At 38.3% G+C, this 16,203-nt stretch overlaps 1 protein-coding gene across 1 annotated transcript; it reads left to right on the plus strand.

The window, feature by feature from the left end:
• Window positions 1-2,560: 2,560 nt before the first annotated feature.
• LOC139735520 (cytochrome c oxidase assembly factor 1 homolog) lies at window positions 2,561-10,721 on the plus strand. Its single transcript, XM_071646282.1, has 5 exons — window positions 2,561-2,580; window positions 3,911-4,026; window positions 8,971-9,119; window positions 9,543-9,619; window positions 10,574-10,721. The coding sequence occupies exons 1-5, from the start codon at window positions 2,561-2,563 to the stop codon at window positions 10,719-10,721; spliced, it is 510 nt and encodes a 169-aa protein (XP_071502383.1).
• Window positions 10,722-16,203: the final 5,482 nt, after the last annotated feature.

Below are 16,203 nucleotides of genomic sequence, written 5' to 3' on the forward strand. Positions count from 1 at the left end.
AAGAAGAGAAAAGGGAATAAAGTGGAAGTATACTTAGATGTGATAGTTGGATAGAGTCGTCCGTGATTATCCAAAGAAAATGTTGGGCCGCAGAATCAAAGATCAAGTGGGGAAAAAAAAAAAGGATAGTCGGCCACTGAGACACGGATTCAGCTTTTAACTTTTTGTGCGATACTTGGAACCCACTTTATGAAATCTTAAAAGAGCATAAGATATTAACAGGAATTATCAGTTTGTTTGATGAAAATCGGTTTTGAAATGAATGAGATAACTGCATTCCTCCGGGACGTGTACCAGATGGTAATTATATATAGGCCTAAAGTTTATCTTTGGATTCAGTATAGCGTCTTGCTGCCGCCGCCGCGTCACACTTGTAGGTGCAATACAGGCCAGGTTTGATTCATGCATGGAGGTTTATATCTTTAAGTGATCATTAATTTAATAATCGTATTGGTCAATTATATCCTCAGAATATTTCTTGTATTTCCTGTATTTCGTCAATGCGGTGATACAAGCGTATATCATATTGTAGCTGTCGCTGTTTTTATGCCTCCGCCACGAAATGCCTCAAGATTAGGCTTTGATGTACACATACGTCCGTCCGTCAGTATTACCGGTAACCACCTGCTAGTGTACTAGTAACTGTTTTCTTTGGTGAGCGTTTTATTGATATTTAACCGGGATACATGTCATACTAATACAAAGTGAATCTAAAGCTTTTCCGTGTCATTTGAATGATGTATGCTTTGAAACACCCTGAGTAGGCTAACGACGATCTTTCAAAAAGGAAGAGTTCCATGTCCCCCACGCACGTGCGCCCGTCCCGAAAACGTACTTCTGCAATTTTGAATCATTGTCAGCATTAATACCATTAGGATTTGCATGGTCTTGCTACCGTTTGAGTTAGGCCTATGCATCAGCCTCATGCATTTGCCCGCTGTTCATTCACATTCATCGTTGTTAGACGGGCTTTCCAAACTGAAAAAATAAAAAGATAAATAATAGATAATAAAATAAATAAAAGATTTTAAAAAAATGGTCCTCGCCTTTCCAGTGATGGTTTCTAAGCCGGGCAACGCCAATAGTAGCGTTCTGTGCGCGTGCCACCTTTTCTTCCGTGGAAAAATGAGCAGAGAAAATGAGCTAAAATGGTATGGATTCCATCGGGATGCATAACTCAAAACGGTAGCAAGACCAAGCAAAATCTAAATAGTAATGCTGACAATGATTTAAGATTACCAAAGTACGTGTTCGGGGCGGTTGCAGGTCCACCTTTTCTTTCGAAGAATATTACAATTAGCGTAATTCGAAGTTAGGTGTTCGGTATGCACCTACAATTCACGAATTTGTTTTTTTCAGCTGTGACACGTCGTCTGCTGCTGTTAGATTGGTCCATTGTAGACGTTTGATAAAACCTTCGCCGAATTTTACCGAATTCATCCGACGTGCTTGTATTACTGCATACATCGTATGACCATTCTCTTTGCTCTTGTTGCATTCCTAGCTGTCGAATGAGCAAAATTTTTGCTTTTTGACCTTTCCAAGATGCTAGCATCATGCATCAGCACAGCGAAATATCTTATTGCCAAATTGTAATTTTCTTTGACTGGTACTGGAGTAATACAACTGGCGTGCCATACTCGCGCGCACGTGTATGTTATGTGTTCTGTAGAAATGCTATAGAGCTGAGACGAGTTAATATACAATCGAAGAGACCACCCTCCGTGGTGTAGAAGACTCTAGATCCTCCTGGAAATCACTAACAGGGTTGTGATCCTTGAACGTTCGTCAAGATTCAGGGGTACCGTTTGTGTCTAGGGCACAGCCTCTCATATTTGATGTATTAGGTGTTCAGCTTTACAGCAACTGGTGTTAGCTCACCCGAGGAAAAAACAAACAGTCACAAACTCCGTCGAGCTCGAGATTCTCGTCCGCAGCGAAGTCATAAGCAGCGAAGCGACACACCAGCGTATATACCGGTACACACGTCGGCATCAAGGGAGTTCTGAAAGTTTTGTGAGTATTAAACAGTTAGCGGTAGACATTTCTAGTTGGTATTACATTTGCACACCCATGGACCATATGTTTTGTCAAATAATCAATGACCAGCACAACATAACAGATGCATTTTTGGTGCTGTTACATTTTTCCTTTCTTCTACTGCACAGACGTCAGACCATCGCGACCAGGCCATCGGCCGTCACCGCCACAAAGCTGCACAGTCAGGCACGGACACCTTTCATAATCAGGTGTAACTAAATTTTTGTATGTGCTGGGGTGGAAAACCCCCCTCGCCCCTGTTGGGTGTGTGCCACATCATCTGGCTCTGTCTGGATCAATACGCTGCCGGAAAAAATGATCATCCCTGATCATTTTGTTAAGACACCAACATAATATAGTCATGCTTTGGGAAAATGTTCTGTTTTTCAAATCTATGTTACTTTGAAGTTTGATACATTCCTGTTGACAGTGTTTTACTATTACAGGCCACAGCCCAGTCACTGTATTGTTATAATCTGTGCTTTGAACAGCATCTGGTTGGACTATTGACAGTGTTACCATGGTTACCCTGGACATGCCGTGAGCAAAGTTTGTTGAGAAAATGCCAAGCTTTGTTTTGATGTAGATTTACATGTACAAATTGTATGACAAATCTACATATGATTGTTTTCAATTGACCAGTGCAGTGCCAGTAGCTATACATGTACATTGTATAGCTACACATTATTGTACAGTAGCAATTCATTATTGTACATTATTATTATGACTTGAATATATACACAAAACAGTGTCAGAAATTTGGAATTTTAATACTCTCAAGTTTAGGAGGGACCACCACTTCATAGTACATCACCACACAAAATGGAAGCTACATGTGACAGGGATGGAATTGCGAGAAATGCTTTCATTGTACTGTGTCATTTAGCAATTTAAATTATATCAATCGGTGTGGGTGGGTTTCTGTATTCGAGCAGAATATGCGCACTTGGCATGCAGTCGACTGAGTTGTACGTGCGAATGTGGCACATTAAAAGAGTAGGAATCTTTGCTCAAATATTGTTATTATGGTCACTCATTTGTAAGCCAATCAAATCAACAATAAGAACTTTGACAGAATGTGCAGACATGAAAATGATACTGAAAGAACAAGACGTCTTTATATTCTATTTTAATATTATTGTTATTATTAGTAGTAGTAGTAGTAGAAATAGGCCTATTATTATTATTATTTGATTTGATTTTTTGCCATGTTTTTATTACCACTGAAGGGAAGCAGTGCAGTGGAATTTGCACACCATAAAATAGTTTTGATTTCCTCAGTCTGTCGTATTAAGAGCAGAGCAGAGAAGGCTGACAGCTAGCTATTAAACTGCGACTAGCCCCGATGCTTCTTGCATTCAGCTCCCACAGTACGGTACAACTGTGTAAAGGAGCACCTCAGGGTTAACATGTAGGGTACTCTGCAATGCCACACATGGCAATTACTGACACTCGTGGATAGATAGTAGGTCTAGCTAGTAACATGACATTGCCTTAACCCACTAATCATCAGTTCTCAATTCTACAATTTCAGAAAGCTGTGTTCTTGATGGCACCCTGTGGTAACATGAAGCAAATAAGTCTGTATACATTACACATTCCTGTATTTGTCACAGAAATCATGTACTGTGTAGTCTAATTGGTTAATACTGCACAGGAATGTGTACACTTATCACCAGTATCAACACACAATCTGATACGTTCCCACTTTTGTCATTCAGTTGTTTTTTAAGATATATTGCAGAAAAAATCTTAGTGTTTGAATATTAAATGGATGTCTTGAATTCATAAACTCAAGATTGAATTGGTTGAAAAGAAACTTTTTTTTATTGATTGAAAATATCCCATTTTTCTTTAATCACACCCTCAGGTATCACACATTAAGAAGTACAGTGCCTGTAAGTACAGCTGCCCTCAAGCAGATTGCAGCTGTTGGAGGGATAATCTCACTTGGAGGAGCAGCCTACTTCTACAAGAGAATACAAGGTAAAACCATATCCTGGCAGTCCCTCAAATAATAATGATAATCAGGTTTGAGTTTCTTCAGTTTGTCTCCCTCTGGGCAATTCCATGGTAACTGACGTTACACGTAAGGATTTTCATGAAATTGTTTACCTTGTAGTTTTGTGAAGGAAAGCACCTTGGGCTTGCTATTAGCATTGATGAATAAGTTCATGAGAATGAAGAAATAGGTGGAAAGTTTTTCTCTCAAACTGCATTTCTTATCACATAGCAAGTGAAAATGTGTCGGTAACTGACGTTACGGAAAAAGGACATGGGAAATTATGGTGTAGATGTAAATGGAAATATCTCATGTCCCTGACTTTTAGCCTTTATGTGTTTAATATGGCAATACACCTAGGTTCTTAGGAACAGGTGTGCAAAATAATGTGCACTTTAGTTGTCTCCTTTTACCACCATGCCAATTTCAGTGAAGGCATGACGGTAACTGACGTTACGTAACTGACGTTACGCTTACATTTGCCATAGGGTTTACACATGCAAAATCATGATTGGGAATAGCTATGTGATATTTCATAATTTTGACCATTCAGAATGATTTGGTTGATATGGAGTCATACCTTGGTTCATCAGTCATAAATACACAATGAAATGAAACAGTAGTCCATTTTCTTTGTGTTCTATGAAAACTTAAAGGTAAACATGTCAGTAACTGACGTTACGTAACTGACGTTACGTAACTGACGTTACACATACTTTGCCGTGGGGTTTACAGAGAACTAATTTATTTAACAGGCTATTATACTGCTGCAATGTACCAGTGACAATCCCAGGCAACTCCAGCAACAAATTAAAACAAAATCTAAAGACACAAATAATATTGGGTGGGACCTTAGGGGGCACCCCCCCCCCCCCATGCCATAGCACAGTTGGGCAAAAATAATGTAAATGCACAAGAGGATATTTCTTGACATTTGTCTGAAGATTTAACTTTTATTCAACATTTATGATTACACAGAGCCATTAATAGATTAAGCAGTTCCAAGTATAAATATATTGACATGACTAAGGGCTTTTTTGTTTGTTTGTTTGTTTGTTTGTTTTTTAATGAACAGGAAAGTTTTTATCTTGTGCTCCACCCATAATACCTTGTAGTACTACACAAAACATGGATATTTTTGTGCTTGAAAAAAATATCAGAATATCTTCCAGGTCATGGGGAAAAAAACATGTATCAACTCATAAATATGCATAAATATGTATGAAATCTATTGTGATGTATTTCTCCTTCTTTTCTTTATTTTACTCCTGATGATCTCCATCATCAATTGATTTAAATGAAAAGTGCTGCATTTTTAATATTTCTCTGTGAAGAAGAAAAAGAAATGCTTTTTTGGTCAAAAGAGCATTACTGTTTTATACCTAGCTTGAAGTAATTTAACTGTTTTTCTTTTCCTTTTCACTGATATATCACGGCTTGCAAATACATTCGAGATACCAAGAAATTGGACTTTGCAATGAAAGAATACTAAAATCAATATAAAAACTCTTCCTGTTCATAATTATCATGTGTTGTATTACAAAATGTCCCTGCATGAATAGAATAAAGTAATCAACAAATACACACTGTATGAACAATTTTTTTAAAACCCTATAGAATCCTCTCTCACTTTGAGCAACATCAGCAGAGACTCCAACCCCAAGCACCTTCTGATCTGGAGATTCTCCCGCCGGAAACCCCTAGCAAACGGGAGACTCCAAGTTGATGTGTGCGGAGCGCGGAGTTCCTAGGATTCTAGATGTTCTCTGTTGCTATCTAAGGTTTATTTTTTCAACATACGATAGAAATAAGTTAGAAATCCTTTCCACCGGGAGACACAGAGCCAGGGCGGGAGAAATCAAATCTCAAACGGGAGAACGGGAGATTGTGCAAAAATAGGCTTTCGGCGGGAGATCTCCCGTCGAAAACGGGAGAGTTGGAGTCTCTGCATCAGTGTTAAGTTTCAAACAATAATGAGTACATGCCCTACGTACCATAATACAAGATGAGCCATGTTAACTACACCACACATTTAAGTGCAAGAGAAGAAATATCTGTTTGTGCATTTGCCTTGAGGTAGAAACTTGACTAAGCTTCCTGAAAAAAAAAAATGCCAGCAAAAGCGAACATTGGTGAAGATTGTTAAACTGTTGGTACTAACATACAGCTGTGCAGAAGTTTGTTTGTTTGTTTGTTTGTTTTTATAGAAAATGTGGTTAACATGCAATCATGTCACTGATTAGGCCTACAAACTTTGGTAGCTTTATCATCCTGTAGGACTGGGAATGTACTAATTTGAGTGCATATACTGCATGTGGCAAACTAAACTTCCAGATGATTTAACCTTAAACTTGTGCTGAATCAAAAAAAAAAAAAGGTAAATGAATGAATAAATGAATTTAGAAATAAAATAAAATTTTAAAAAAATATCCATGGACATACCATGGCAATGACATCATTCCCTATGAAAGGGATAGCTGCTCTTTGTTGTAAGTTGACTTCCCAGATGTATTGAAATGGTCAAAAGTCAAAAAATTTGCCTCAGTTATAATTACTGTCATGGTAACTGACGTTACATACTCATGTATGACGTTTCGGTAACTGACGTTCCACATTTTGTAGTGTTCATTTTGACTCGCCAGTATGCCAAGTATCCTTATTTCTGGTATTAAAATAAAGGCATATGGGCATACATTAGAAATCCCAAGTTACATCATACAGGTCACTTCCTTTGATGAATAAACTTAAAAATTCCTTGTTTTTGGTAACTGACGTTACATCCATCATTATCAAAGTAATTAACAGTTTTTATCAAATTCTTTAAAGCTACCAGCTTTTTTTTCTATCGTGTGGTAAAAGACTTCTTTGGTAACTGCATACATATGAAAGATTGTTGTTTAGAGTACTAATAAAGTGGATATACAGAGAGTAATTTATGCGACAATACACTCTTTTCGCCATTGAGTTATAGGCATATTCTGGCAGCCATTTTGAAATTCAAAATGGCCGCTTTTATTGAAAAACATAATGATTCTTAAAACTTCAACTCAAGTACTGTCTGAAAATGTATGGTGTTTGAAACAAATATCATTTTGAATTTTTGGCACCTGTGTCCTAGTTACCGTGGAATTGCCCCTCTACAAATGAAAATTTGTTAGGATCGCAACTGCTGATCTATAAATTAACAAACATGTCGGAAAAAGAACCAGTGGGACTCAAACCTGTCATCTACTGCTTTCCGGGCAGCGACACTACCACCAGGCTGTCCCTGGTTGCCGGCAGTGACACGATGAACATGGAACATATGCCCAAGCTCCAAAATTCCGACATTGTTATGTTAAGTAGTCCAAGGCGGACAACTTAATGACATGTTTGTTAATTTATAGATCAGCAGTTGCGATCTTAACAAATTTTCATTTGTAGAGGGAGACAAACTGAAGAAACGCAAACCTGAGCCTTCACCCCTCTGAATAATATCTTTCTTTCAATAATGATAATAATTGCTTGATTTGATATAGCTCATTTCACACTTGTTACATGAATATCTCAATGCACTTTACATCCTATTATTACCCTTGTCACTGGATACATTATTTCCAACCAGCACTAACAGTGCTCACTCTCCAATCCCTGGGGAGCATTCCAGCCAGTCGCCATTTTACAGCCGCGCACATGCTGATCAATCAACATAAGCTTTCTCATCCTACTGGGTACCAATTCATACTCCTGGGTGGAGAGCAGCAATGTGGACAAAGTGCCTTGCTGAAAGGCAAACTTGTCGGGCTTGGCATGGCTCATACGCTCACGAACCATACCACGCTCATGTCGTTCACTGACGAGCGCTCTTATCCACTCAGCCATGACACAAGGGTCTTATAACAAGATCCTCTGTTATTGTCTCAAGAGTAATTTTCACACAGTTTTCTTGCTGAATACAAATATTATAGTGTGATATAGTGGCCATGCCAGTAAAAAGTCTTTAATTGCCAACAAAATTTTACCGTACAAAAAAAAAAAAAAAAAAAAAGACCCAACATTTCTAGAGCAAAGTTACAGAGATTAAAAGTGATATTGTTGTTATTGATTTACTGCTTGGCCTCTCATTAGGAACTAAAGGTTTCCTATTTTGTACTTGATTTTATTTTCTATACATTTGGTAATATACCAAGGAATGAAATTAATGATTCATTGTGTAGATTTTGATATTGCCCAATAGAGAGTCTTTTCTTGTGTGATTTCTACCACAATCCTTGTCGGGTGTGAGTAACTGAACTTGTGAATTGTGATTACCTTGCTATCAAAGACACTCAATGCAGCTGTTTTTCTCCAGTAGATTCAAATTAAAAAGCACATGCTTTCCCTTAAAGATAATATAAAGTTTGGGTACCTCAAAAGTTTCCCGGAGTTTCCTTGTCTTAGTTTGTGTTTCAGGTTAAAGTACCTTTCATATAACTAACACTGTGAGACTTACTCGCCCCAAAGTGCTCTCATGGCTTAGTGATCATGCAATAATGGTTTCGTATCAGAGCAGAGTGGGCTCTGAAAAATTAGAACGAGCCGTTAGTTTGACTCGACGCGGTACCGCGACAATCAATATACACGTATTGTACGAAACCATTATTGCATGATTACTAAGACATGAGAGCACTTTGGGGCGAGTAAGTCTCACAGTGTTAGTTATATGAAAGGTACTTTAACCTGAAACACAAACTAAGACAAGGAAACTCAGGGAAACTTGAGGTACCAAAACTCTATATTATCTTTAAGTTATGCCATACTAAGATATTTCTGAATTACAAACTGCATTGCCTTGTCCATTTTACAATATTTATATATCTATTTCAGAGTACCATGCCTTTTTTGTGTGAAAAGATGTGTGTAATAGAGGCAATTTTCTGATTCATTTTCATTTTTGTGTTTTGCTACAGACAATGTTGCATCTGGCTCATATTACTCCAAGACTTTAGAGATCGTCCGTCAACACAATGGGGCAACAGAAGTCCTGGGCCTTCCTATCAAGACAAAGTTTGTTGACCTTGGAAATAGATTCAATGGCATCGCTGCTCTTCAAGCAAATGTAAGTGTTATGGTTCACAAAAAACCTGGTGATTCAGCAAGATAAAAGCCAAGTAAATTTCAAATTGATAAGTTTTAGTATCTCTGAGGTAGTTGACATAGCATATATGAAACTCTACCTATAATGACTGTCATGAATGTTTCCATCTAAGTATGTTTGTATGTTTAAAAAAAAATATCTGTGGATGTTAATGTTCAAGATTTAACAGCAATACATTGTATACTGAGTATGTACATGGAATCCTTGAATTTTATCCCATATAACAGTCACATGCAGTGTATACAGTATCCCTTTTGGAAATTATGACCCATGTTTCTAAGCTAAACCAGGAGTGTCATTTAGATCAGGAAAGAAAGCATCCGTCTTACTGATGAAATAATGCAATCTTGCGCTCTGGGTTGATCTTGCTTTCAACTGCTACAGCTAGCCATCCCAGTAAGAGGAGCTGTCCGACAAGGAACTCTCTACACATGGTCCTCCCGAGCCAGTATGCAGGATGAGTGAGTCAAAATTCTTTGTATCTGAAATCGATCAGTCAGGATTTTTGTTCTTCAGATTTTGGATATCATTAAAGGGACATTCCGGACGATTTTCATAATTTCACATCATGTAGTACATAAATCAATAGTTCCATGTATAGATTCGTGGAATTTGTTGTGGTCCTTGAGCAGAGAAACCAATAAATTGCAAATCTTAAACAAATTACACTGAACAGTGTTGATGACATCAGAGCCTCATATATTTCAAAAATGTAGCAGTGCAATTCCATTACAATACCACCTGCTCAATAACTTCACCTGTTAAGAATGTATGCATGCCTTCTTCTTTTGTACTGCTTCCTTGAGCCCCAACTCATGCATTCTTATGGTGAGGCTGCCATGTCATCATCTTTGTTCATTGCAATTTGTTATAAATTTTGAAAACATTCTCATTCCTCATCCCAATCACTATAAATTCTGAAACTCTGTATTCAGTTTAATTGATTTATAGTTGTTCAAATGTAAAAGTCTGAAAATCATCCGGAGGTCCCCTTTAATTTTATCTTTGTTTGTGGCAATACAGATAACAGCATAAAGATGTTCAAAGCTCCATTGTTTATTTTAAGTTCCATAATGTGTGTCCTGTAAAAGTGGAAATTTTCACGCATGTTGCATGACCAGAAACTAATGCAAAAGTAAGAGCACCCAAATGAGTTTGCATGTCATACAGTTTTTATGTACCATGATGTAAAGATTTTGACTCCAAAGAATTTTAAAACACACAAAATTTTAACATACTCAGCAGAGCTTGAAAAATTACTTCACAAAAATAATCCATTTTTATACTATCTTCTTATGGAGCAGTGTGTGTCCTAGTAGCCACTAAACACAGACTGAAATATTCATAGACCTTTGTGTATACATGATCAATCTAAAAGTTCTCTCTCAAAACATTTTTTTCCACTTTCTCTTCAGCTGGAGTGTGCAAAGGATCGACTTGGAAGTGAACAACCCAAGGAGGAGAGTAACAATCTATGTAGCGCCCTCTGGTGGAGAATCAGAGTCAGCTGACCAGAGCTTGCCTTCACTAGCAGACCAAGCTGAAGAGATTGGGGACAGATGACACAGTGTGTGAATTAGCTTTCCACAGTAAGCATGGACACTGGAATCATCTCTTATGTGGTCTATGGTCATTTAAAGTAAAGGATGACAATTTCACTTCAAAGTGAAGCCTTCAATATGCAATGTTATATATGTGACCTGCCGAGACAAAAGGTACCAAAAGTGCAGTTATGTGGCATTATCGCTATGGATGCGCTGTATGCAGTTGTACACTAGCACTTCGGTACGGAGTAGTCAGTATCTTTTTAAATGCTGCGTCAGTTGCAAAATTATGTGATGATAGTGCCAAATACCTGTGTTGTTGGAGAAAGTCATCATACATCCAAGTTACCCAGATATGTGAAAGTTGTTTTTTGTTTCTCAGAGAACGAAATATCTGTCGTAAAACCAGGGCAAACTTTACGCTTTCAAGAAGAATGATATGCAGCACTTATTCCAGAGGTGGATGTAGGGATGAGACATATTTAATAAAGGCCAAGCTAGGTTAAAAAACTTATTTACCTGTTCAAACCCGATGCAGTGTCTACTACAAACTCACCATCAGCTTGCCTCAAGCTTCCAATTTCAGGAATGTCTTCACTTATATATGACCTTGGCCTCAAGTTCAACTTAAGCAGTGGCAGTGGTAATCAGATGAGCTAAAAACTCATGCAACGTGAGCATATTATATCAATATCACATTGCTATATTTTGCATGTCATGCAAAATTCACACTTTTTCTGAGCTTGGATTGAATGTATAAGTTTACATCAATATTGTAATACAACCTGATTTCTCCAGTTCATGTGTGGGATTTTTGGGGGGTTTATATTCACAGACACTTCACTCAAGCTCACAGGGGTCAGACCACATTTCCATATCACGCCGAGTACACATCGTTATTTCACAAGCGACAATAAGTGCGTATAAAGAAGAAACTTTATTACTGTACTCGCCCATCCGGAGAGTTTGTCGGCCACGGTGCATAATTGATTACCACAAGAAAGAGCCGATACACAGTGCCTTTTATGCAATACACAACAAAGAAAGGGAGACACACCATGGACCATGTTGGCCTCTGTAGAGAATCAGCTAAGAGCTTCTCCCTCCCACAGCCCGAGTGAGATTATACCCATGTGTGACCCGTGCCCCCCACTCTGCCCTTGGGTCATGGGGTCACCGCACGCCACCTACGTCCTACTAGACGTACCAGAGACGCCTACTTCCAGTGCTCTAATCTCATTTCATTACACAGCCCCTCCCTAAGACTAGTCAGTCCCTTGACTGGGGCATGGCTTCTTATACACAATGAAATGACCAAGACCGGACACTAAAATTCCGTCTCCCTTACAGTTAGAAACATAAACAATAACGCAATGTTGACCTGCTTATTTGAACCTCTCCAATTAGCATAGTAGTCTTTACCTCTTCTTCTAAGCACTCTAAAACAAATATCTTACATGAAAACATGAAACACTTTCTTGCAACTTTGCATGAACGTACGTAACTCTTATCAACACAATGGTAAAAGCTGAATCATTACTTTGCGTTTGAGTTATTTATAGGTCCCGAGAGTTTGGCCTTCCGACTTTGTTATGACATAAATCTGAAATTAAGAGCACCTTGTGTATGTATTACCATTCCTGTCGTTGAGGTGATTTGTACTTTACCAGTGGTAGCTCTTACGGTAGATTGAATTGTATTTACACTTGATTGCATGAATAAACAAAAATAAACAAAGCTCTCTTGATAGCAGTCCATATTATCTTATACACATATAAAACACTGGAGCGTCGCTAGTCATTGAACCTCTTCGCTAGGTCTGAACTCCCACCACAGCATCAACAAAGAATTCCTTGCGTCGTTCCAGCTTGTTGAACAAGACTCCGTCCTTGTATGTCATCTCGCAGACGGTCTCTGTGATCATGTGTACCCGGCCAACAAGAACCTTGGTCAATTCCCCCTCCGTCATAAGTTGACCTGGTGTCCAAGCCTCCACATGGTGCAACTTTATGAGATGTTGAGGTGCGTTTTTGCTCCCTGCTCGAAGGAGCACCACTTCATACTGCCTGTCTTGGCTCTACTCCCATATCTTTTCGCCTACACAATAAATCGACCGAGAGGATTCTTCACCCATGTTCACCCGCTGATTTTGAAGGAGATCCGGGATTGGTAGTTCTCTGACAGGCTGGTTTGCCTGTACCTGTCTTATATGAAGTTCCATGGTGTCATCCAGCTCGGATACTTGGTTGTCCGGCTCCGAGTCTGACATCTCGGATTCGGGATCTGGAGGCCCCATCATCACACAGCTAGCATACCACATGGCTTCCCACGTCCTTCTTGCACGTCTTGCCGTGTTCCCGGTGAGACTGCACCTCAATATCTGCACAGGGAGTTGGAGTCTCAGGAATCTAAACAGTGCTCTTCATCTACTTTGCAGCAGCTTTGCGGCTGCGGAGTTCGCAGGAGTGGTCGCACTTGTCCCTTCCAGCTGTTGGGGAATCTCCTGTATGACCCCGATGCAGCCTCCTGTAGTGAGTCAAGAGGCTATCTCTCCTGGAGAATAGCTTTCCGCACTGCTTGCAATCGTGGCTGTGCCGGCTCTGATGTTTACTTTCGATATGCCAAGATAAGCTTCGATGGTGGGTGTAAGTGGTGAATGATGGTGAATGGTGAATGTCTTAGGGTTTGCACTTAGTCTGGAGTGACGCTGAAGAACCACATGAGTAGCCGTGTTTTGAAAGAGTTGACAGTTTATTGCAGTTTTGCTCTGTTACGCTCTGTAATAACTGTTCAATAACAGTGGCTTCTCCAGATTTTGTCAAATTTAACAAACAAACCCCGAGACGATGTCCATTCTCGATTTCGAGAGATTATTGTGTTCTAACCCTTATTCAATCTTACTTTATAGGCTTATTCTTATGCTTTAATACAGGACAAATATATTGAATAATGCACACAAAGTATGTAAAAACTAAAAAGTGAAGTTACAGTGACTGTAATAGAACTTTTCCTTGAAAAAAAAAATCCACTTAATGTCTGATTACAGAACTTATGCTTGACAACAACAATTACTTTTCACTGACTTAAAAACAAGTACATAGGCCTACAGTACCAGGGGGGTGTTTCATAAAGCTGTTCGTAAAGTTACGAACGACTTACGAGCGACTGGTGATCAGTTCTTATGCTGAATTATTGAAATTCTGATAAGTATAGCACATCAGGGGGCCGTTTCATAAAGTTGTTCGTAAAGTTACGAATGACTCATGAGCAACTGGTGATCAGTTCTGATGTGCTATAATTAGCAGAATTTCCATGATTCAGCACAAGAACTGATCACCAGTCGCTCGTAAGTCATTCGTAACTTTACGAACAGCTTTATGAAACACCCCCCAGAACTGATCACCAGTCGCTCGTAAGTTGTTCGTAACTTTACGAACAACTTTATGAAACAGGGCCCAGGTTGCTCACCTTCAGAATTTTTCGTTGCTCTTTCCCACATAGGCTCTGAAAATCCTGGAGCCGAGACAATCTCTTGGCAATCTTATGAAGATGGTAGTAGATATCAATCAAAATTTCTTCTCCAACCTCCAATTCCTTTCCAGCCTTTTCAGCACAAAGGTGCAAAAGATGGCAGGGGTAACCTGACAGATAAATGTTCTCCTGCTTCTTTCTTGTGAAGGCTATGCAGCCTTTGCTGTGCCCTGTCATCACACTTGCAGTATCACTGCCAAAGGCACAACAGTTGCGCCAACACGTGTTCTTTTTTTTTTATTTCGCTTTGGAGCACTTGAAATATGCCCTCTCCCATCGCATCAGTGTGACAAGATGGAACAGAAAGAAGTGATATCGAAATTTCTGTGGTGTCTGCATCACAGTAGCGGACAACAATGGGGTATATATGGCGCGCCAGAAGGGAATCAAATATTTATGTTCGACACCAACTAAAAAACTATTTCATCCAGTAAAATTTCATTCAACCAAAATATATTCGACAAAATATTTATTTTATTCAAGATTCAAGATTCAATCATTTATTGTCTGATTTAAAAAATACAGAAAATCTTCCTCCACTGGCAAGATAACAGAGCATAACATGACAAGAATAACAAACAGATCACATATAAATGCACATGCACATATAGATACATGATAGTCAATTAACAATTCGACACATCATCAAACGATATATTGTAACTACTTAAACTGAAGTACTAATGAAATGAAATATGATACCTTCACTTTGCACATTATTTTTCTTACCGAGTATAGAATTTATATGAAACTACATCTTTTTTGAATTATTTTTTACTGAGTCAAATTTACTAAAATAATAACTCCTTTTTGCTCTTCGCAAACAAGCTGTAACATGATTACGTAATTTCTTGTATTTTTCATATCTATATTCTGACGGGCATTGAAGATATTCTCTATAAACTTTGTTTTTCTTATTGATGATCTTTAAAATACGAGAGGTTACCCATGGTTTCCTACTTTTCTTACATTTCTTCACATGCTTAATAATTTTCGGCAAGTGTGTGTTATATAAACCTGTAAATATTGCACAAAATACATTATATGATGCATCAGGATCATCTTCCTTATACACATCTGACCAATCTGTTGTTTTCAACCCTTCTATTAGCTCACCGATACTTGCCCTCGTTACATTCCTGTAACAAAAGGATACCTGCTCAACATTATCATCACAGACAGCTTCATTAGATAAATAGAATACAGGAAAATGATCTGATATTTCAGTCAATAAAATACCACACAGATTACAGTATCCCACATCATTTGTATAGATGTTGTCGATAAGAGTGGCCGATAATGAATTCACCCTTGTGGGTTTGTCTATAGTTGAGCAAAACCCGGATGAAACAACTGTATTAACAAAATCAAATACCTGTGCATTGTCTTGTTTTTTCATCAAATCAATATTAGTATCTCCCATAAGGTACACTTTTTTACTCTTCCAATCCTCAGTGTTCAACAAGTTATCAAAGAAAGATGTAAATGCAGACACTGATGATTTGGGCTGTCGATACACGACTCCTACAATTATATTATTACGGGATTTACGTTCAATTTCTACAATCAGATAATCAACACCTTCACATTCCTCATAATTATTCTTTAACGTAAAATTCAAGCTTTCATGTATAAACAAACCAACTCCACCACCACGGCCACTGGGTCTATCCACATGGACAAATTTGTAGCCATCAATCACAAATGGTAAAGTCAAAGATGAGTTTATCCATGTCTCTGATATTCCTATCACTGAGAACGAAAATTGGATACTTGAGATATAACTGTGAATTTGATCAAAATTTCGGGACAGACTCCTTGCATTAAAATGTAACATACTAAAATTATCTGTTAACATTAATTGCTGAACTGTTACATCAAACTCGTTAGCCAGATAATACTTGACTACACTTGAGTGAGTTTCTTCATTTTCAACATTTTCATTTTGTTCACTACAGAAATTGGAAGAT

Source organism: Diadema antillarum, unplaced genomic scaffold, assembly GCF_040938485.1.
Source record: "Diadema antillarum isolate AM-2024a unplaced genomic scaffold, OU_Dant_1.0 scf00000028, whole genome shotgun sequence".
Taxonomy (NCBI): Eukaryota; Metazoa; Echinodermata; class Echinoidea; order Diadematoida; family Diadematidae; genus Diadema; species Diadema antillarum.